General features: G+C 41.5%; 1 protein-coding gene across 2 annotated transcripts; it reads right to left on the bottom strand.

Moving 5' to 3' along the window:
• Positions 1-8,556: 8,556 nt before the first annotated feature.
• Positions 8,557-22,681, bottom strand: RGR (retinal G protein coupled receptor). 2 transcript variants are annotated; one of them, XM_039343343.1, is made up of 7 exons: positions 22,472-22,681; positions 17,303-17,459; positions 15,691-15,812; positions 14,159-14,312; positions 12,398-12,515; positions 10,598-10,711; positions 8,557-9,411 (listed from the first exon to the last, which is right to left on the bottom strand). In XM_039343343.1, the coding sequence occupies exons 1-7, from the start codon at positions 22,551-22,553 to the stop codon at positions 9,268-9,270; spliced, it is 891 nt and encodes a 296-aa protein (XP_039199277.1). In that variant the 5' UTR covers positions 22,554-22,681; the 3' UTR covers positions 8,557-9,267. The 2 variants fall into 2 exon arrangements, with proteins under 2 accessions (XP_039199277.1, XP_039199278.1); XM_039343344.1 differs by lacking the exon at positions 22,472-22,681 and adding an exon at positions 17,921-18,061.
• Between the last annotated feature and the right edge of the window lie 1,087 nt (positions 22,682-23,768).

Below are 23,768 nucleotides of genomic sequence, written 5' to 3'. Positions count from 1 at the left end.
TGAACACGTGTCTTTTATTGTGTTATTAATCACCGGAAACCTTTATGAAATATAATTATATATAGGAAGGGTAAATCAAGATAAATAAACCACTTGTCCTCCCAGCAATACCCAGGCAGGGATGAGAATGGTCCCTTGTCCCTTTTTTACTGTCAACATTGAACCACGATGCGACCTGCTAACCTCTATTGGTATTCAACTTGCCATAGAAGTAAGGGGAAGGGGTAGAAAGTGTAGGGAGGGAACAGGATTCTAAGAAACCATCCATGGACCACAGAGAGCCTACCAGAATGCCAAGGTCACCAATGCAGATGTCTGACAGAGAAATAGACCATTCCATAACAAACCAAAGATATATGACTGGGCAACGTGAACACTTGATGGGTGGAGGTTAAGAGAAGCTATTGTTATCTATTTTGGTACTGTCCATGGGGTCAGCACCAAAGAATTGAGCGCCAAAGAACTGAGGCTTTTGAACTCTGGTGCTGGAGAAGATTCCTGTGAGTCCTCTGGACTGCAAGGCGATCAAACCGGTCAGTCCTAGAGGAATCAACCCTGACTGCTCTTTAGAAGGCCAGATCCTGAAGTTGAAACTCAAGTACTTTGGCTACCTAATGAGAAGGAAGGACTCACTGGAGAAGAGCCTAATGCTGGGAAAGATGGAAGGCAAGAGAAGAAGGGGACGACAGAGAAGGAGGTGGCTGGATGGAGTGACTGAAGCAGTAGGCGTGAGCTTAAATGGACTCCAGAAGATGGTAGAGGACACGAAAGCCTGGAGGAATGTTGTCCATGGAGTCGTGATGGGTTGGACATGACTTCGCAACTAACAACATTGTTATCTAGGCAAAATTTCATGCGGGAAAACCAGAGCTGATTTTGCGTCTTCAGTGCTGAGATGTGTACTCAATAAAGTTTTATCTTTCACGGCACTTCAAAGCCTTGAAGATTCCCTGAGTTTGAGTTCGCTAATCAGACAGTTGACATTTGCTTTCTTGAGCTGGGTGGCTGTTGTTGGAGGGCAGCCCGCCCCGTCAGGAGGAGAGCTTAAGCATGAGCCTTATGTGACCTTTCCCAGGTGAAAACAGAAAGTCTGGGAAGATTCCTGCGAAAGAGGCACAGAGCAATAAAGTAGCTACTTTGAACTCTATACTATGGATGTGCTTGTTTGCATCTGACAGCTACAGTAAGATATAGCTAATGAGGTGTTTGGAGGCTCAACCTAGAGAGAACTGTAGCAGTGGTGGCCCCAGTAGTGGTTAAATCTCAAACAGGGAAGAAGGATCCTTAATTTCTCTTTACAAAGTGACTATGACACAGTTTTAAAGACGTTCATAACTGCGATCAGACACTAACAGAGGTGACCTGAGCTTTAAGAATGCAAGGCAGACCTGTAAGATTGCCAACTACTTCTTTGAGCAATGCTCTTGGGCTTTGGAGGAGCACAACAGGCAACGATCATGCACAGCTTACTCATCAAAGTGACTCAACTTTTGCTAAAGATCCAAGCCTGCAAGCTGCCGCAAGGAAAACGAACGATGTCCAGAAGGTTAAGGTCTTAATGCTCATTGCCTTAATAGCTTCTGGAGTTAATGGTTTTAAGACAGATTTCATCCTTTTAAGAATTTGGCTGTACTTGATGGCATTCACGTCAAGAGTGTACTTCTCCTTTCTCAAGAAGACTTGGGTAAGGCTTTCTTCCACCCCAGTTGGGAGGTGAGGGGGAAGGGGGGAGGAGAAAGAATGATATTAAACATAATTGTGCCAGGAACACTCAGTTGGAGGACGATGAAAAAATGGAAACCAGGAATAGAAGAGGAACTCTGTGGTCAAAAATAAGGAAAAAAAAATCTAGGCCTGTTTTCTCAGAGATAATGCATTCTGTTTTCAGTGGGTCTCATTCTTCAGTCTTTTGAATCTCCATATTTCTGATTTGGCAATTATAAAACACAAGCCTTTAGAAGTTAGCTCAGATGTAAGTCCAAAGACCAATAATAGGAAAGAGATGCACCCTTAAAATTACTGGGTTCTCCCAGACTCAAGCAGAACAAAATAAAATTTCACGTGCCTTAGAAGGCAAACATAGAATTTGTTGCAAAGTCATGTCCGACCTATCGTGACCCCATGGACAATGTTCCTCCAGGCCTTCCTGTCCTCTACCATCTTCTGGAGTACATTTAAGCTCACGCCTACTGCTTCAGGGACTCCATCCAGCCACCTCCTTCTCTGTCGTCCCCTTCTTCTCTTGTCCTCCATCTTTCCCAGCATTAGGCTCTTCTCCAGTGCATCCTTCCTTCTCATTAGATGGCCAAAGGATTTGAGTTTCAACTTCAGGATCTGGCCTTCTAAAGAGCAGTCGGGGTTGATCTCCTCTAGGACTGACCGGTTGGATCGCCTTGCAATCCAGGGGACTCGCAGGAGTCTTCTCCATCACCATAGTTCAAAGGCCTCAATTCTTTGGCGCTCAGCCTTTCTTATGGTCCAACTTTCACAGCCATACATTGCAACTGGGAAAACCATGGCCTTGACTATACGTACTTTTGTTGGCAGGGTGACATCTCTGCTTTTTAGTATGCTATCTAGATTTTCCATAGCTTTCCTCCCCAGGAGCAAACATAGAGTTAGATTCTAATTCTCCCTTCCTCAGGAAAAAAAAAAAAGACATACTTTGAAATTATTTTGAAAAGTTGCTTTTAATTGAACTGTGGAAGACAGATTTCTCTCTGAAAGTACCTTGATCCCAGCTGGTGATTAGATATAATGATATTGTCACAGAAAGAATTTCCAACAGCCTGGTTTCCAGAAATCATTCAGACAACCCCACAGAGGGCCAGCCAGCAGGCGATGAGACAATTCAGCAGTGTAGGAAATTATGTAGAACGCGTGAATTTGACTGCTGTGATAATCGCACAGTCAACCCACTAAAATCTGATGGAAATCAATAGTGCTGATCCTAAGATAGTGATCAGTTGATTGGGCCACGCTAATGAGACAAATAAGGAAGAATTATTCTTATAGCAGAATTATTCTTCTCTGAATTCATCCCAGTCTACACACTCAGTGCTGGATCTGAGCATCGAAGAAGCAGATGCTGACATAATTCTCTATTTTGACCTCTCTCTAACCGTCAGCCATCAACTGACCTCTAGCACTGTGATTAATATCTTGAAGATTGCTGTAATTCAAATGGAGGGCACTTAAGGCACATGGCGTGTCCAAGGGGAAATCAGGCTTAGAGACAATTAAAAGAATTAACTGGATAGCGAAGATCAATAAAATTATATTAATATATAGATTGGTGCGCTAAGGGGAAATGGCAGGAAGCTTTTGAATTCTGGGTTGTTTTTTTTTTTTGTTCCTTTAGATCTCTTGTGGCAATAAATTTGACTCAAAGACTAATTGGCAGCAAAAATTGAATCACTTTGGGTGCACAAATTGATGTATGTTGTTCAAAATTGAAATATATCTCAGATTAGGTGGGATGAATTATGCCCTTAGCAATAAGATCCTTCCTTCCTCCCTCCCTCCCTCCCTCCCTCCCTCCCTTCCTTCTTTCCTTCCTTCCTTCCTTCCTTCCTTCCTCCCTCCTCCTCTTCCTCCTCCTCCTCCTCCTCCCCATCCCCACTTCCTATCCCCACTTCCCATCCCCACTTTGCCAACAATAGGCTCAATACATCCTTTCTCCCAAAGGACAGTTTACAGCCCAGAAACTCTAGAAGAGATGGATTCATTCATTCATTCATTTATTCATTCATTCATTCCCCAATTCATAGTATAAGAGATGCCTTGTTTTTTTTAGATGGATTAATTTAAAGAGTGGGCTATTCCAAGTATTGTCTTTCATGTCTGAAGTGTGTACGTGTCTTTGTGTGTTTGTGTGTGCGTGTGTGTGTGCAAATAACGTCAGCGAGCTAGGACTGAGTTTCATTCTAATAATGTTTCCATGAAATGGCAAATCCACATTTGTTACCAGACATAATGATCAACTGTAGACGAGAAGCAACTTCAGAACCACAAACAAATGGACAGCGCATTTTTTAAAATAAAAAAGGTCCAGAATTATCTGTGGTGAACTACCGTCACCTCGTGGTAGAGAAATGTAATTACAGTTAAATCCATGTTACCTTTTGTAAATTAGGTATTCTCTATAAAAAACAGCAACATTTACAGATTCTTTTAAATACAGCTCATTTGAAAGTCCTTAGATATCACAGTGTACATGATTACATAATTTGCTTGTTTGCCCTGATAATCTTTAATATCAATTTTCATACTTTATTTTCAAATATATATATTTTGAATTTTTTATTAAGTTAAACACACACACAGAGAACATTTATGCCACTACCTACAAATGGGCCTGGTTTTAATGATATTTTAAGTGTTTATCCAAAATAGGCATTTAGCCTTACCTACATTTATAAATATGTTGTGTGCAATATTCAATAAAATATCTATGGACAATTAATTACAAAACAATTATTCTCAGATATATTCTTCAAAATGTAAAGCATCTTGACTTCAGACACTAAGATATTTTTGATGAATCAATCTATCTCTGTAAAAAAAATCAGAATATTTATTATGTGCCAATAAAGAAAATATTCATTTGGATGTATGTGAATGTTTTTACATTCCAGGTTAAAAGTTTCCCACCCATGATTTAAGTGAGAAAAAATTTGCACTGGTTCCAAAAATCATCACCACCACCATCAGATGCCTGTGATCAATAGGCTAAATTATCTTTTTTCACATTTGCAGTTTATGCTCCCTTGAGATGACAGACATCCTTTCATTGTGGCATTCAATGAGGCAGGACAAAATAAAAAAAATGACAATTTTTCCCCCCTCAAAGAATAAGTGTCACTGAATTGTAGTTATGGTAGGTCATGTGTCATGGTTCTGACAGATGAAACTCTTCAAAAGAACTTTGAGGCATTGTTTACCTTAAAGAATCTTTTATTCGAGAAACAAAATATCGGCACTACATACTTGAAGCCAAAAACTGAATTCCCCTCCCTGGGCACAAAGTAGCAAAGCACAATTCCCTCCTCCAATTAACAGTCATAAATCACATTCCCCAATTAGCTTGAAGCATGGGCTTTCTCCCCAACTCTCCAGCCCGCCAAAACTCTATCAACTCTGGGCGCAATGACCTTGGGTTCTCACGGCTGAGTTATTGTTATGACTAACTGGACTCTCATCCACATCCCCCCTCCCAGCATCAACTAAGTCTAAAAGCAAAAGAGTAAAATGGTGGCATTTCCATCTGTTGTCAAAGCAAGAACCTCCTATTAGGTTTAGATTTTCTGTCCAATGGATGTCCTTATCAATGGAAGACTGAAAACTGAGAACACAAATATTTCAAAGATTGTTTAGATAGGAAGAGAAATGTGTATTGCTAGCAACGTTTGGACAATGAGCCTATTGGCCATCTAGTATGTGAATTCTTATGTACGTGTTCTTTGTGCATATTCTGTTGTTGGGTTTATGTTAACCATGGTGTATCAGCATGGTTTGATAACCACATAAAGGCATAATAGGTTCATGAGAGCTTGTCCCTCTTTCTGATTAAAGCATCTTTGCAAGGTGGATTGCCCTCAAATCCACAGACTGTTCTTCCTGATGTTTTAAGTAGATTGTGGTGTTCTCCTTTCTGATTCTGAAGACAGCAAAACCACCCAACTGTTGGCTGAAATCCAGGGCAAGCAAAGTAAGTAAAAGGCCACTGTGAGTTACCCACCCGTTAGGCACACGAAGATGACCAAATCCCATTTCCAGACAGAACTGGCTCCGAAACAAACAGTGCAAGCTTCAAGATGGATTTGGAGGAAGCTTTTTACCTTTTCCAAACATGGTAACCTGCTCGTGGCCTTTTCCAGGAGGATCCTTTTTCCAGTTTGCCTCTAAGCGTCACAGAAGCAAGGATGGTTTACGTCCTTAATCAACTACTTGGATAATCTAATCAATCAAGCATCTTAGAAATAGCTTTTCCCTCTTTTTCCAGATGTTTCTAACACATCTCTCTCTCTCTCTCTTTCTTCTCGTGTCTCGTCTCTCCTCTCTCTCATTCAAATTTGATTTTCAAAGACCAATTGGCAGCAAAAGTTGGATTGTTTTTGGTGTGCAGATTTAGGTATGGTGCTCAAAACTGAAATGTTTTAGATGATGTGGAATGAGCATTAACTTCCTTCCTTCCTTCCTTCCTTCCTTCCTTCCTTCCTTCCTTCCTTCCTTCCTTCCTTCCTTCCTTCCTTCCTTCCTTCCTTCCGTCTTCCCTCCCTCCCTCCCTCCCTCCCTCTCCTTCCTTCCTTCCTCCCTCCCTCCCTCCCTCCCTCCCTTCCTTCCCTTTCCTTTCTTCCTCCCTTCCTCCCTCCCTCTCACCTCCCTCCCTCCCTCCCTCCCTTCCTCTCTCCTCTCTCTCTCTCTCTCTCTCTCTCTCTTTCTTTCTTTCTTTCTTTCTTTCTTTCTTTCTTTCTTTCTTTCTTTCTTTCTTCATCTCTATCCCTCTCTTCCTTCCTGCTTCCTCTTCTTCTCTTTTTCTTTTTTCAGCTTGGTATATGCTGAATGTGTTGATCCACAATAATAATAAAAAAAAACAGCGCTGGTCTGCTAAGGAATGGAATGCACATGTTTTGGGCAATAAACCCATTTGCTCCTGGCAGATGCAGCGCTGGCGGCTTCCCTCTCTCGTAGCTGCCCAGATGTTTGGCTTAATTTCTGAAAGCAGAAGGGACATCCAGCCTGCAATTGTATACTGGATGCAGGATCGGCCTTGAGGGATTATCGAGGTCAGTTGTCGAGTCTGCAGGTCAGTTCACTCCGTCGGGGCTGACTCAAAATTCACCATAAAATTAAACTTAACATTAGCCATCCGTTTCCTCCCTTCCTATTGCATGTGTGAATAAAAAGTGCCCCCACGTACCCAAAACAGGCTCAGAATAGGAAGACTAGTGCCCTCAACCCCCCTCCCCCCAACGTTAAAAGTTAGGGATGGAAAGAAAAGACCTCATTTGTCTTCCTTCGTAGTAGCTGAGACTTTGAAGGAATGGCCTGATATGGCTGCTACGACGTCAGTGAAGAGCTGCGTAAGAGGATTAAACAAGGCAGAATGGATGCAGGAAACAAGAGCACAGATCATTCCTTAATAAGTGATTCTCTTAAGGCCTTCGTTTGGATTGACTGAATGGGTGGGTGGATTTTTTTTGGGGGGGGGGTTGATGTTTCCAGTCCTTTTCTCCGCAGTTCAAAACAGAGAAAGCGGTGTGGGAGAAACTGCTTTTTTGTTTGTTTGTTTTGTTTTACAGAACATTTAATTTGCACAGGACTGGGTTAATTATATTTATATAACGTAAACAAGGGCATCTGGTCAGTAAAGGCTCAGCTTCCAAGCAGCCTGACCCCACCCCAAAGCAAGGGATTGGAGAGTTGTTAAAAGAATATATGAGTTTTGCAGGCACGGATCCACTGGGTAAATATGGCAAAGGCAGGCCAAGCACATTTAGAATAGAACAGAGCTGGAAGGGACCTTGGAGGTCTTCTAGTCCAGCCCCCTGCTCAAGCAGGAGGACTTATACCATCTCAGACAAGTGACTGTCTAGTCTCTTCTTAAAAACCCCCAGTGATGGAGCGACCAGGATTTCTGGTGGCAAGCTGTTCCACTGGTTAATTGTCCTCACTGTGAGGAACTTTCTCCTTAATTCCAGTTTGCTTCTCTCTTTGGTCAGGTTTCGTCCATTGTTTCTCATCCTTCCTTCTGGTGCTTTGGTGAACAACTTGGCCCCCACTTCTTTGTGGCAGCCCCTCAAATACTGGAATATTGCTATCATGTCACCCCTATTTCTACTTTATGCGTTAGCCCTAGCCCAGGGGTGTCAAACTCAATTTCATTGAAGGCCACATCAGCATTGCAGTTGCCCTCAGGGGCGGGGGTGGGCGGGGTGTGTGGCCAGGGTGGGTGCGGCCTACTGGGTGGGTGTGGATGGAGTGGGTGTGGCCTACTGAGTGGGCATGGCCAGCTCTACATCGTTCGCGTCAAGGGTGCCTGTGGGGGCCTGGGCAGGAGTGGGACAGATCTGGGGGTCTCTGGCAGAAGGGGGTGGGACCGGGGCAAGCACCAAGGCATGGTCCATTTCTTCATTCCTCACAAAGGGAGACACCTCCCCAGCATGCACCCAGGGATTGGGGCCAACGCGGCAGGGGCTGGTTCCTCGCTGTTTCCGGACGGCCTTGTGGAGCTAAGACTGAATGCATTTCAGCATAGATGGCCACCACAAAATTGTATATCGGCTCCCGGCCGGCCTGGGCCAAGCAAGTGAGGGCCGTTCCCTCACTGTTTCCAGGATGGCTTCGTGGGCCACATTAAACCAGTTCGGCCCCTGGGCCTTGTGTTTGACATGACTGCCCTAGCCGATACTATTTTAATCTCTTGAATAACCTAGAAAAAAAAAACCACAAAGGGAAATCTAGCCTTGCCCAGCTGTCTCCCTTCCTCCCTTCCAGTAATTTGCCTTCCTCTTTCTGAACTGAGACCCATCATCCATAGAAAGAAGGCAGCCAGACTGTTGACAGGTTGCCATTTATTTGCAGCGACAGATGGACGGAAAGGCAGCTGCAGAGGGTGGTGACATACAGGTTGAGTGACAAGCGCCGGAAGGAGCATCTGCACCACGCAACTCTTTTAACAACGTAGCAGACAATGGGGAAAATGTGGGTGGCCTGTTTGTGGATCCTGTTTTGGTGAGGTTGCCCTTGTTTGTGGTGCCAAGCGACCGCTGGTCCTGACAACAGCCCACTTGGTGATAGTGGGAAGTTACAATGAAGTTACATGAAAAAAAAGCGACTGAGGGTCATTTTCCAGACCGACCCACATTGCACAGGGTCGTGTGTTCCCCTTTGACCTTCTGTCAAGCCAAGTTAGTGGGGAAGCCAGAATTCACGTAACAAGTGTGATGCTAACTGAACAGCTGCAGTGTGGTGAGAAAGGCCATACAATGGGGCAAAATTCACTTAACAAGTATCTCATTTAGCGGCGGATATTTTGGGCTCAATTGTGGTCGTACGTTGAGGACTACCTGTATTGGGGGGTTCTCAATGAAGGATCACATGACACATTATGTAGTGAGATGTCCGTATTTGATAGACCAGAGGGAGCAGGAGCCAATTCTGGCTCTCCTTGGGATGTTGAGGCGTCCAGCTCTCTTTGTCACAGGTGACATTTTGAAGGTCGGGCCTGACCTCCACACCTCCAATCCATGTGCGGAACATGAATTAGTTAATTTTGTCATCAGTTTTGGGTTTCTCCATTTTTTCTCCTGTGAGAAACTGCCACAGCCCTCCTCGGTAGTTCTCATTCCCCAAGGCGTAAATGAGGGCATTCACGGTTGGTGAAGTCTTGGCAACAAGAGCAGGAATCTGTGAGAAAGTCATATCATCATCATCATCATCATCATCATCATCATCATCATCATCATCATCATCTTCCTCCTCCTCATCAATCATCATCAATCATCATTATCATCTTCATCATGCTCATCCTCACCATCATCCTCACCCTCACCATCTTCCTCCTCCTCATCAATCATCATCATCATCATCAATCATCAATCATCATTATCATTATCATCTTCATATCATCATCCTCACCATCACCCTCACCATCTTCCTCCTCCTGAATCATTATCTATCTTCATCCTCATCATCACCATCATCCTCACCATCTTCCTCCTCCTCATCAATCATCAACATCACCATTACTATTATCATCCTCATCATCATCATCCTCACCACCACCACCCTCCTCCTCCTCATCAATCAATCATTATCATCATGATCATCATCCTCACTATCATCATCATCATCATCATCATCATCATCCTCACCACCACCATCCTCCTCCTCACCATCATCCTCACCATCATCAATCACCATCATCATTATCATGATTATCCTGATCATCCTCCTGATCACCATAATCACCCTCATTATCATCATCATCTTCACCATCACCACCATCCTCCTCCTCACCACCATTCTCACCACCATCCTCACCAATCATCACCATTATCATTATCACGGTCATCCTGATCATCCTTCTGATCACCATCATCATCATCCTCACCACCACCACCTTCTTACCACCATCCTAACCATCATCCTCATCAATCATCATCATCATCATCACCATCATCATTATCACGATCATACTGCTCATGCTCCTGATCCTCCTGATCACCACCACCACCACCACCACCACCACCACCATCAATTTCATATCAAAACTGCAGGTCTGGCAGCCCTCCTTCTTGTCCAGGCACCATTTTAGCCCTTTCAGTAAAACCTCAGAAAAAGGCATTCCCAAGGTGGGCTGAGAGGGTGCTCTAAAGAGATGGAGAAGCAGGTAATGTTAGAAATAAATAAATAAATAAGAACACTTGGGACACCCTGTGCTCTCTCCTACCAAAAATGGAAATCCCAAATCACACCAACAAAGCAAATTTGAAGGCAACTGTAAAAGGGACACACTTTAGAGGGAACGGATTCTCTTTCAGCTTCAGGAGAGATGTCCGTGTGATGGGACCTCATATGTTTTCTTACTTACCATTAGGATTTTGGGCGAAACGAGTGCCACGTTTTCAACTGCAGCATACATACTTAAAAGTGAGTACGGACCCCAGCAAAAGACCAAAGATTTCACTGGTAAACCAGTGTTAAACTGGGAAAAGAACAAAGATTAGAGTAGTCTATGAACCGTGGTCAACATCGAAAAAATTAAGTCAGCTGTAAAAAAGCAAAATGGGATTTTAGATGGATCGTCACTGTGTTTCTGGTTGCCCTTCCAGTTCTGAAGAGTTAAGAATTAAGTCCTAATTCTTCCTATAGGTGCCATTTTTAAAAAAAAAATTCTTATACAGGGGTGAGGGTTGGACACTCTTCACTTGGGACTTTTCAGAGCTTTCCCCCTGGAGAAAGTCAACTAATGTATGTATAGTAAGGGAAACTACTGTGGGTGGGATGTATCTGATCTCCCACCCTAGGGATTAGTAAACTGAGGTTCTCAAGACCTTCAAACTGACATTGCTCCCTCTACCACATTGGCCCTAAATGACTCATCATGTAAGCCATAAAACACTTTTTCAAAAGCACTTTCTCTATATCAGTGTTTCTCAACCTTGACAATTTTAAGGCATATGGACTTCAGCTCCCAGAATTCCACAGCCAGCATTGCTGGCTGTGGAATTCTGGGAGTTAAAGTCCACATGCCTTAAAATTGTCAAGGTTGAGAAACACTGCTCTATATCCACATCCTGGCTTCCTTCATTTACTGTGCCATGGTTTTACCCTTTTCCACCAATATATTTAAAACAAGCTTTTTTTTTTTTTGCTAAGACACGAGTCTCTTTTTCCAGGGCTTTCCAAAACAGACAGGTGTCTCTTCAATGATCATATTCTGTCCAGCCTGCTTGTAGATGCCCGACTGGGTTATAGAAATCCATATCATCGTATCTGGAGAGCAAAATTCCTGATCATCAAAAACTCATTTTTGTACTCATTTTAGCATGGCTGAGTATCAGGTCCTCAATAGCTCCTAATTTAACAAAAATGCTCATTTAAAGTTCAATGTCCAATTCAACGGTCTACCAAATCAATTCCTCACAGAATGTTTGGATCCCACAGAATATCCCAAAAGTGCCTTTTCCAAAAGGCCACTGGACTTTCCGGTCCTCTGGATGAGAAGCAAAATGTTTTCAAAGAAAAAAAAAAACCCAAGAAAGTCAAATTGTCTTTTGGAAAGTGCCTTTGGCACAACCATGACCTAGATAATTGAGAATCTCTGTAGACATCCTATAGAATAAGATGCTTTTTCACGAGGCAAGTGGGCTTTCTTGTTTTTCTTTGGAGATGTTTCGTGTCTCAATCAAGAAGCTTCTTCAGCTCTGACGGGATGGTGCGGAATGGAAGGATTTATACTCCTCGCAGACAGCTGGTCATCTGCATTATTTTGGACTAAATGACCAGCTGTCTGCCAGGAGTATAAATCCTTCCATTCCCCACCATCCAGTCAGAGCTGAAGAAGCTTCTTTGATGAGAAGCGAAACGTCTTCAAAGAAAAACAAGAAAGTCCAGTTGTCTCGTGAAAAACCATATTTGCGATAACCATGACCTGGATAACCGAGAATCTCCATAGACGTGTAGAATAGGATCCATCTACCTACTTCTGACGATTCTCAATAAGGATAAAACCAATTGCATTACTGTCTCCTTATGCTTGATATAACTGAAAATGCCACATTGTACAGGATAGACACTGTACAAACACTATGAAAATCAGAAAACTCAAATTGAAAAAGATGCAGCTTTGTTTTGCTGGAAACAATTCCACGTTAGGATGTTTTCTTACCTTCAGCTGGGCTGTTTTCCTGAATTTGCTATCAATGGATTGATAGGACATTAATATGATGAAAATCGGGATCACAAAATTGAATAGCACCAGAGGAATCAGAAATGTGATGTAATTCCTGGTGGGGGGGGGGGAGGGAGAAAAACAGTTGGTGGTGAATTATTCTATTGGATGAATGCTGATATAGTCAATATTCAGAATATAAACAGATAGCAAAAAACTAAAACCTCCATTGGGGGCTGTGGTCAATGAAAGCTGCATCAAATGATTTGGTCAAAAGCTTCCTTGTATGGTGCCAAACCCCGATTGATGATCTGGTGGTTCTCAGCCTGTGGTCTGCAGACCCCTGGGGGGTCTGTGATGTCATCACAGGGGGCCTACAAAGGCTTGAAGAAATGTTATGGCTTAAATCTTAAGTTTTGGGGTTCTGTGGTCATGGTCCTTGGCCACAAAATATATCTAAAAGGGGTCTGTGTAAAGAAAAGGTTGAGACATGCTCATCTGCTTCATTGTGTCTCTGTCTCTTAAGTGCAAATGGGCAGGAAAAGAGCTTTCAGCTATCTAGATACAAAGGATGTCACACTGGAGGTTAGCCCTTCAAGTTAGGTTATCCAGATCATTTGCCATGTTGGCTTTTGAGGTAGGGAACAGCACCTTGACGTCCATAGCAGTTGATGGTAATGAGGGTGTTCTTCCCAACTACCCCAAAGGTGATGTATAGCCATTGATTGAAATGGTGAAGGCAAAGGTCTTGTCTTATTCTTTCAAGAGAATAACAGTTGGAAGGGACCTTGGAGACTTACTAGTCTAACCCCCTGCTCAAGCAGGAGACTTGATACCATTTCAGATAAATGGCTGTCCAATCTCTTCTTAAAAACCTCCAGTGTTGGAGCATTTGCCGCTTCTGGAGGCAAATTGTTCCATTGATTAATTGTTCTCAGTGTCAGGAAATTTCTTCTTAGTTCTAGGTTAGATTTAAGTTCCCATCCATTGCTTCTTGTCCTGCCTTCAGGCGCTTTGGAAAATAGCTTGACTCCCTCTTCTTTGTGGCAGCCCCTGAGATATTGGAGTACTGCTATCATGTCCGCCCTCGTCCTTCTCTTCGTTCAACTAGACATACCCAATTCCAGCAATTGTTCCTTATATGTTTTAGCCTCCAGTCCCCTAATCATCTTTGTTGCTCTTCTCTGTACTCTTTCTAGAGTCTCAACATCTTTTTAATATTATGGTGACCAGAACTGGATGCAGTATTCCAAGTGTGGCCTTACCAAGGCATTCTAAAGTGGTATTAACACTTCACGTGATCTTGATTCTATCCCTTTGTTAATGCAGCCTAACTGCATTGGCTTTTTTGGCAGCTGCAGCACAATGCTGGCTGATATTCAAGTGACTGTTCACTAAGATCCCAAGATTTCTCTCGCAGTTACTACTCTGAATGGTAAAGTAAAAGAATGGAAACTTAGTTGGAGCAGCATCCGTTAGAAACTCCCAGTGACTGTTTTGCCCTGACAAAAAATAATGTGACCCAAAGACTGTTCATGGCAGGTGATGTGAGGGCAGAATGAATATATAGGAATGGAAAATGTTCCAGCCCTGCATTGACTCTACCGTTAAAACACACAACCCAACTCTCCTTGTCATGCGAAGAATCTTCTATCGAAAAGAGTAGGAAGACCATAAGAACTTGTTTTTCATTTGAGCTGGTTCAACCTCCCTTCCCAAAGAGCCCTGAACCTATAATTAGGCCTCAGGAGCACTTACCTATCTCCTTTGGTATAGTCCAAAGTGCAACAGGTCCTCAGAGGCTCATAATCATATGCCCCCCATCCCAAAAGGGGCATTGCGGACCAAAAGCCAGCAAAACACCAGGCAAACAGTCCCATGAAGAACACAGAATTCCACTGCAATTTTCGTCCTACAAGAGAAAATTGAAGTGTCAAGATGAAACTCTGACAGCTACTTGCCTCTGCATTTCAACTTGCCTTTAGATAAAGGGAGAGGGGGGAGGTTTTACTTTTAAGTGGGTAGATGGAGAAATGAAACTTTGATTCAGCTACAGATGGTGGGAGCCTGAAGCCTTGTCAAGGATACCAAAACAGGTGTGGATTTGAAGCAGACAGTTCCCATAACAAAGTGGACTTGTTGATGGGGATTATGTAAGACGTTGGGGGTCTTAAACTTATTGTTTAAGTCTATGAATTGGTGTGGAAACCTCAGAGCTAGTTTTGCTTCGACAAAACCATGCGGTGTATTCAGTAACCAGAAAGAATTCCAGAAACAGAATTAATCTGGAGTTTTAGTTGGATTCTCGAACTGGATATTGACATGATGTTCAACCAACTTGCAGTGGGATTACCATGCAAGATAGAAGGACAGCCTCTCCAGATTTCCCTCAAGAGTAGAGTAGAGTAGAGCTGCAAATTGGGAGAGAAGAAATTCTATTCTATTCTATTCTGTTCTGTTCTGTTCTGTTCTGTTCTATTCTATTCTACTCTACTCTACTCTATTCTGTTCTGTTCTGTTCTGTTCTGTTCTTTCATTCCATATTCTATTCTATTCTGTTCTGTTCTGTTCTGTTCTGTTCTATTCTTTCATTCCATATTCTATTCTATTCTTTCATTCCATATTCTATTCTATTCTATTCTATTCTATTCTATTCTATTCTATTCTATTCTATTCTATTCTATTCTATTCTATTCTAATTTCATTTCATATTCTATTCTATTCTGTTCTGTTCTGTTCTATTCTATTCTTTCATTCCATATTCTATTCTATTCTTTCATTCCATATTCTATTCTATTCTATTCTATTCTATTCTATTCTATTCTATTCTATTCTATTCTATTCCATTCCATTCCATTCCATTCCATTCCATTCCATTCCACTCTACTCTACTCTACTCTACTCTACTCTATTCTACTCTATTCTATTATATTCTACTCATTTTCTTTTCTATTCTACTCTAATCTATTCTACTCTATTCTACTCTACTCTGTTCTATTCTATTCTATTCTATTCTATTCTATTCTATTCTATTCTATTCTATTCTATTCTATTCTATTCTATTCTTTCATTCCATATTCTATTCTATTCTTTCATTCCATATTCTATTCTATTCTTTCATTCCATATTCTATTCTATTCTATTCTATTCTATCATTTAATATATGGGTTCCTTTTGGTCACAGTTCTCATTTTCTTTAGGTGAAGCTATCCCTAAATTATGCAACTAATACATTTTAAATAATAATAATTATAATAATAATAATAATAATAACCACCCAGAGGACTTACTGGAGCAATACTGATGGTATCGGTCCCACGCAATTGCAGCTGCACAGTTAATGCTTGTTAGGGCCGTTAAAAATCCTTGAAACCCATGAATTTGGCAGCCGTCAGAGCCATAGGGCCAATATCTGAAAAAGGAAGCAATGACACGGTGGGAAAACATGTCAGAAGAAGGACTTGAGCATTTGTTTTTTTTTAAATGTTATCAAAATGGACACTCTAAAGATTGCTCCTGGCCGTGTTGGATGACTTTCAGATGACAGCATCCAAAATTCACAGCTGGCGCTGCTAAAACGAAGAGAGTCATGAATTATATAAGGTAATGTGAAAACGGGTCAATGATTTTCTCTCTTTCTGAGCGTTAGGAAGCATGTTCTACACATAGGAACCAAGAGACAAAGTCAGAGCTCCTTTATTGGAAGGTTCTGAGATGCCTCCTAACCTGAGACATGTAAGGCACTTCACAAGAAAGGGTCCTTAACTCTTTTCGCTACCTCCATCTTCTCCTTTGCAAATGCTGCTTCCTGCCAGTTCTGTTTACTTCCCTTGAGCCACGCTTGAATGTCTGAATGTGCTATTGAAGGAGATCAATCAGAATAGAGCTGGAAGGGACCTTGGTGGTCTTCTAGTCCAACCCCCTGCTCAAGCAGGAGACCCTATACCATTTCAGACAAGTGGTTGTCCAGTCTCTTCTTAAAAACCTCCAGTGATGAAGCACCCACAACTTCTGATGGCAAACTGTTCCACTGGTTAATTGTCCTCACTGTTAGGAAGTTTCTCCTTAGTTCTAGGTTGCTTCTCTCCTTGATTTGTTTCCATCCTTTGTTTCTTGTCTTGCCTTTTGGTGCTTTGGAGAATAAGTTGACCCCCTCCTCTTTGTGGCAGCCCCTCAAATACTGGAACACTGCTATTATGTCCCCTCCCCCAGTCCTTCTTTTCTTTAGACTGGTCATTCCCAAATCTGCAACCGTTCTTCATATGTTTTACTCTCCAGGTCTTTAATCATCCTAGTTGTTCTTCTCTGCACTTTTTCCAAAGTCTCAACATCTTTTTTGTAATGTGGTGACCATACCTGGATGCAGTATTCCAGGTGTGGCCTTACTAAGGCTTTATAAAGCGTGGTTTTAGGGTTGGGTAGAGCATGACTCTCTTGAGGCATATTCCATTTCTGTCGATATTGTTTCTTCTATTTTTTTCCTTCTCATTTCAACATGGAGATCATTCGCTTTTTTGCCTTCTTTGGGTATATTTTGGTTTTCCACTTCACCATTCTTTCTGGCGATCCCCCATCTACATATTTCCTGGTGCTTAGCATTTTTAAGACTAAGCAAGCCCTTTCTGGTGGTGACTTCTCCTTGTCAATAGAGCTGCTCTACTCTGACCTTCCTACCTGCCTTCTGCCCCAGACAGGAAGTACATATCTTCCAATTAGAATGGCCAAAGACCTATATTTGCATGAAAGGTGCCATGAATGAGAAGTTAGGTAGTGAAAATTATTCTCTGCTTTTCTGAGTGAGCATAGGTCGGGAGACAGTGTGTATGCCCAGAGGGCGTTCAGCTTTCTTCTTTTTGCTTTCAGTGCTATTTTTAAGCGGAAGGACAAGTAAATAAAACCTACCTTAAGAAACTAGAGAAAGCAGCGATGAAAGCATTGATGCAAATGCCACAATCAGACAAGGCGAGGTTGAATATCAGAAAGTTGCCAGGTGTTTGAATCTCCTTGACCTTCCAGAATGCAACGATGGTCAACACATTCAGGGAGAACCCAAACAAAGCTAAAACACGAAAGAGAATCATTTTATGGCGATTTATCATGTTGTCTCAGACCCTCACAAAAGGTTGATGATCACATATTCAAGTGACAACAAAGGTGTAAAACACTGCCGCTTTATTTATTCAAAAAAACCCACAACAACTTGGATATCTTCTACAGATTAAATAGGCAAAACAGTATGGAAAATATACATTTTTCTGTCACTATCCTCACGAACCTTTTATGAATTCTCCATCTGGTCAAGTTCTTAATAATAATAATAACAACAACAACAACAACAACAACAACAATAATAATAATCCAGGCTGCATGACTACAGTAGATGAAGTCCTTACTATAAATTCTGTGAAGTCCAATTGTCAGACTTCTGAAAGTTTTTTTAAAAAAATTTCTGAAGCCATGTCATCTCAAGAAGAAGACCTGATCCAGCTTGATCTTGGTTGCATAACAATCCCAACTTACCTTCAGCCAGCATCATTGTGCCAAAACTAATCATTTCAAACTCAGTAAATCCTTCCGGAAGAGAATCAGGTGCCGACATCTTTGGAGCTGCAAAACCAGACTAACCTAGACTGTATCTTCTCTGTTGATGTTATCTCTCTCTCTCTCTCTCTCTCTCTCTCTCTCTCTCTCTCTCTCTCTCTCTCTCTCTCTCTCTCTCTCTCTCTCTCTCTCTCTCTCCCTCCCTCCCTCCCTCTTTCTCTCCCTCCCTCCCTCCCTCTCTGTTTCTCTCTCTTCCTCTCTCTTTCTCCCTCCCCTCCTCCCCTCCCTTCTCTTTGCCTTTCTGCTCTTCAAAAGCCCAAGACAATTGCCTTCTTAAAGTGTCTGGCCAGTGCCAAATTTAGCTCTCCTGAAAAGCAGCAGCAGCAACTATATGTCTGCCTTCACTCCTCCAGTGTCTATCATTTCACGAAAAAAAAGAATGTCAGAAAGAGAGAAAAACAGCTTGGATGATCTGAAACAAGCACGGTGTGACTGAGTCACAGAATCACTTCATTTCAGAAAGGTATTTCTGACATGGATGTAGACGCGTGTCTTTTTGATCACATCTTTGAGTGGTTTGTTTGAAAAGAAAGGGGATACAGAAGAAGATCTCATCTGTATGTTTCACTGTTTATTGAACAGCATTTTTCCCCTTGTGAGAATTCAGCCCCTCCACAGAGAAGGAAATATTAAAAGGGCAGAAAAATGTATTTCCTCAAAGGAACTTAAAGAGGCAGAAAAGCATGCCCAGTTTTCTTAATAGCCCCGAATCAAAGTTCATGCCACAGGAACAACTCCAAACAAAAGGCTCCAGAGGGTATAAAAACCCACTCCCTACATGTGCTCGCTCTCTTTTCTTCCAGAGCCATCTTTCTGTCTGGCTCTCCTCTTCAATAAACTATAACTTTCTTTCTAAAGCAGTCGCCATGTTGTTTATTCCTGGTTTGGATTGAACCACAATGAAGACTTTTCCTTCAACATCCTATTAGGGGTAAAATATTTTTGAGCATGAGTTTGGACTTCGAAAGAAAGATTTCTTGAATGAAACACAACTTTACTGATTCCATACATTTTTCTTGCCAGTCTTATAAAAGTAATTTGTGCTCTTGGGAATTAATTTCCTGACTTCCAGGCCTGGTCAAGACCCTGGGATTTCAATGGTTCCCCATTCAGGACAACCTTCCTTAATTTCTGAGATCGACAAGATCAGCCAAAGGTTGCCATCTGAATTTCAAAAACTGCATCTGATATATCATGCAACGTTTCTGTTAAAAGGAAAAAAAAACCCTTCTATAGGGCGTTAGAATAGACCAAAGAGATGAAAGAGATGAACCACAAAGGTCATATCTATGTTAAAAAAGAACAGGTGTTAATTTACATGATATTTAAATTGAAAATCTTTATAGCTTAACATTAAAAATAATGCATCTCACTAGAGCAAGAGTGAATTGCTCAGTTTGCTATCCAGGTGTATATTTCTCTGACTGCCCTCCCCCGTTCTAAGTATTGTGGCTTTAAAGCTCCCTTTGGAGAGAGGGTTGGACTAGAGGACCTCCAAGGTCCCTTTCAGCCCTGTGATTCTAGGAATTAGATGCCAGACAAAAGGAAGACTGCCTTCAAGCAAGCTTCAAAATAAAGGACTGTTTTGTACAGTATAATGCAAAGTTCTGTGGTTTAGCATGTTTTTGTCATGGTTCCGACAAATGAAACTCTTCAAAGAACTTTGAGGCATTGTTTACCTTAAAGAATCTTTATTCAAGTTGCATGGCATTGGCACGTACATGGTCGAAGCCAAAATCTGAATTCTCCTCCCCTAAACACATAATATCAAAGCACAATTCCCTCCTCTAATTAACAGGCATAAATCACATTCTCCAATTAGTTTGAAACCCCGACCTTCCCTCCAGTTCTTCAACCCACCATTCCTTTTCATCTCTTATTTCAAACAGCCTCGAAAAAACACTCTACTACGAGGTTATGTCTAACTAATTCCCATGCACATTCTTCCTTCTCCCCCCCCAGCATCATCTAATTCTAACTCTAAAAGTAACACACAAGTTAAGAGGGAAATGGCTGCATTTTCATATATTGTCAAAGCAAGAACATCCGATGTTAGCAGCGTTGACAGTTTTCTAGGATTTAGGGTAGCTTACTACAGGTTTCAAACCTGTTTCTGAATATTTCACCCAAGTAGCTTAGGCTGCTACTTTGACTGCAGATACAGAAAGAACAAAGAAGATTTTCATTATAGACCATCAGCAATCTTCAGATAATACACTGGAATAAAGCTTTGGTAAATAAACATGCGGTATAAACAAATAATTTTTATATGCAACATATACAGGCACAAGGCAGGATAGGTCAAGTATAACCTTCAGGATTTATATGTCTTAGACAGAAATATCTCTTTATTTCATTTTCAGAACCCCCCCCCAACCTAAATGCTTTTACACAAGTCAACGATGCTCTAATATTCCTTTGCCGTCAGTTGAACTATTTCTGTTTCATGTACTTTTTTCTCTGCCTTCGGGGAAAATCTGTTCAGAAATTGGATTTTTGTTGTTGCTGCACCACTTAATATCTCCTCTATGAATTCACAGAGAGAACACCTTTAATGGCTTGGACAGAAGTAGACAGGTCGAGTTGCTTGTTAGCAAAAGGAAAGGAAAATTATTGTTAAGGAAAGTAGAAATAACATAGTTGAGATTATTTAGTATAGTATAGAATAGAATAGAATAGAATAGAATAGAAAATAGGAATAGAATAGAATAGAATAGAATATGGAGTGAAATAATAGAATAGAATAGAATAGAATAGAATAGAATAGAATAGAATAGAATAGAATAGAAAATAGGAATAGAATAGAAAATAGGAATAGAATAGAATAGAATAGAATATGGAGTGAAATAATAGAATAGAATAGAATAGAATAGAATAGAATAGAATATAGAATAGAATAGAATAGAATAGAATAGAATAGAATAGAATAGAATAGAATAGAATAGAGCTGGAGGGGACCTTGGAAGTAACAAGAACAAGAACAACAAGAACAACAACAACAAAATGGAGGTCATCGAGTCCAACCCCCTGCTCAGGCAGGAAACCCTACACCATTTCAAACAAATGGCTTTCCAGTCTCTTCTTAAAAACTTCCAGTCTTGGAGCATTCACCGCTTCTGGAGGCAGGTTGTTCCACTGGTTAATTGTTCTAACTGTCAGGAAGTTTCTCCTTAATTCCAGGTTGCTTCTCTTCTTGATTAGTTTCCATCCATTGCTTCTTGTTCTGCCTTCAGGTGCTTTGGAGAATAGCTTGACTCCCTCTTCTTTGGGGCAGATCTTTTAGTCCAGCTCCCTGCTCAAGTAGGTGATCCTATGCCATTTCAGACAAGTGGCTGTCCAGTCTCTTCTTGAAAGCCTCCAGTGATGGAGCACCCACAACTTCCAGAGGCAACCCATTCCACTGATTAATTGATCTCACTGTCAGGATATTTCTCCTTACTTCTAGGTTGCTTCTCTCTTTGATAATCTTCCACCCGTTGCTTCATCTACTACTCTCAGGTGCTTTGCAGAGCAGGTTGATCCCCTTTTCTCCCTGACAGGCTCTCAAGGACTGGAAGACACCTATCATATCACTCTTAGACTTTCTCTTCATTAGATTAGACATACTCTGTTCTCTGAATAGTTCATTGTACGGTTTAGCCTCCTGTACTGTGCTACTTAGTGCTATTTAATGTATTTGCATGCATGGGAGGCAGAGATGGTGAAGGTTCCACAATCAATGTAAAAAAGTTGTTGAGATTCTAGAAAGAGTACAGAGAAGAGCAACAAAGAGGATCAGGGGACTGGAGGCTAAAACATATAAGGAACAGTGGCTGGAATTGGGTATGTTTAGTTTAATGAAGAGAAGGACGAGGGGGGACATGATAGCAGTCTTCCAATATCTCAGGGGCTGCCATAAAGAAGAGGGAGTCAAGCTATTCTCCAAAGCGCCTGAAGGCAGGACAAGAAGCAACGGATGGAAACTCATCAAGGAGAGAAGCAACCTAGAACTAAGAAGAAATTTCCTGACAGTTAGAATAATTAACCAGTGGAACAACCTGCCTCCAGAAGTGGTGAATGCTCCAACACTGGAAGTTTTTAAGAAGAGACTGGACAGCCATTTGTCTGAAATGTATCGGATTTCCTGCCTGAGCAGGGGGTCGGACTAGATACCTCCAAGGTCCCTTCCAACTTTATTATTATTATTAAGAGTTACAAGAAGAATGACACCCCTCTCTTCGTTGATACCGCAACGTATCACAAATACTTTGAGCAGTTCTGAGTAGGAAGAGATGCTTCTTCAGATACTTTGCTCAATAGTTTTTTGAGCCTTGAACACCTGTACTAAAATTAAGCTCAGAACCGACCAGGGTTGTCCTTAAGCAGAAGGCTTGGAAGTAGAGACATAGTCAAAGAATGTATGTACCTTCTGTCTTAAATTCTTCCTCCTTACATTCTTAAAACCTGACTCTTTAAAGCAGCCCATCTTACCTTCAACCAGCAGGATTGTGCCAATGGCGAAGACTTCAATTTCGGTGAAACCACCAGGAATAGGATATGCCGAATTAACCATGTTTGCAATGAAAAAGGCAAAGGCCCCCAGCCTCCCCCAATGTCTGGATTTTCCAACTGTTCCAGCTGTCTGCCCTGGTCAATTCTTTGTCCTGAATTTTCTTTCTTCTGCCCAGTCACCTACAAATCTCACCTTCTTAAAGGGCCTGGCCACGTGGAAATCCTTACAGAAAAGCTTTATGTATTAATCCTAACCCAACAATCCCTGCAAAATTCTTCCTCACATCCCTCCCATGCCTGGAACTGCATAAAAGCAAAAGGGAATATTCTGTGCGATCTCACGAAGCCTTTTGTAGAGACAGTTTTTAAAAATGGACACTGCTAATTCTAGAAAAAAAAAAAGAACTAAAGAATACAGGAATGGCAGCCAAAGCAAATACTATGTAATCAGGGAGACACCGGAAATAAACAAACATGATTAAATCACTAATCTGGGGAACAAAGGAGAAAAAGGAATGGGGGTGAAGACATTCCTTTCCTAATGTGACACAAAGCAAAAAAAAAAATGCTTTGGAGTCTTTGGTACTCTCTGAGCTTGATTGTTTGCTTGGAGACCTTTCATCACCCAAGTAGATAACATCATCAGTACTTGTTGCATGTGGAATATGATCCTTGTTTATATGCAGTAGCTTTCCCTAGTGTTGGTAGAGGTGTTGTTTTCTTCTTAGCAGAATAACAGAGTTGAAAGGAACCTTGGCGGTCTTCTAATCCAACCATCTACTCGAGAAGAAGACTATTACATTCTGGACAAACGATTGTCCAGTCTACTCTTGAAAACCTCCAGTGTTGGAGCTTCCACAACTTCTGGAGGCAAGTCGTTCCACTGATTAATTGTTCTGTCAGGAAATGTCTCCTTAGTTTTATAGATTGGTTCTCTCCATGAATAGTTTCCATCCATTACTTCTTGTCCTGCCTCCAGGTTGACCCTCGCTTCCTTTTGGCGGCCTCTCAAATACTGGAATACTGCTATTGTGTCCTTCTTCTAATTAAACTAGACATACCCAATTCCTGCAACCATTCTTCATATGTTTGAGATCATCTTTGTTGCTCTTCTCTGCACTCTTTCCAGAGTCTCAACATTGGTTTTTTTTTATTTATATCATGGCAACCAAAACTGGATGCAGTGTTCCAAGTGTGGGATGATAAAGTTGGTTGAACACTTCAAGTGGTCTTGATTCTATCCCTCTGTTAATGCAGTCTTTACTGTAACGTTGTC

This window comes from Crotalus tigris, unplaced genomic scaffold, assembly GCF_016545835.1.
Source record: "Crotalus tigris isolate CLP2741 ecotype Arizona unplaced genomic scaffold, ASM1654583v1 scf7180000017847.2079705, whole genome shotgun sequence".
NCBI classification, from domain to species: domain Eukaryota; kingdom Metazoa; phylum Chordata; class Lepidosauria; order Squamata; family Viperidae; genus Crotalus; species Crotalus tigris.
This window is presented reverse-complemented; position numbering and strand designations above follow the sequence as displayed.

Coding starts and splice junctions, on each gene's coding strand:
- RGR (XM_039343343.1), bottom strand. CDS start 22,553: ATGGTTAATTCGGCATATCCTATTCCTGGTGGTTTCACCGAAATTGAA. Junction 14,313..15,690: donor ATACCATCAGTATTGCTCCA/GTAAGTCCTCTG, acceptor TTTCTCTTGTAG/GACGAAAATTGCAGTGGAAT. Junction 9,412..10,597: donor TTTCGCCCAAAATCCTAATG/GTAAGTAAGAAA, acceptor ACTTTCTCACAG/ATTCCTGCTCTTGTTGCCAA.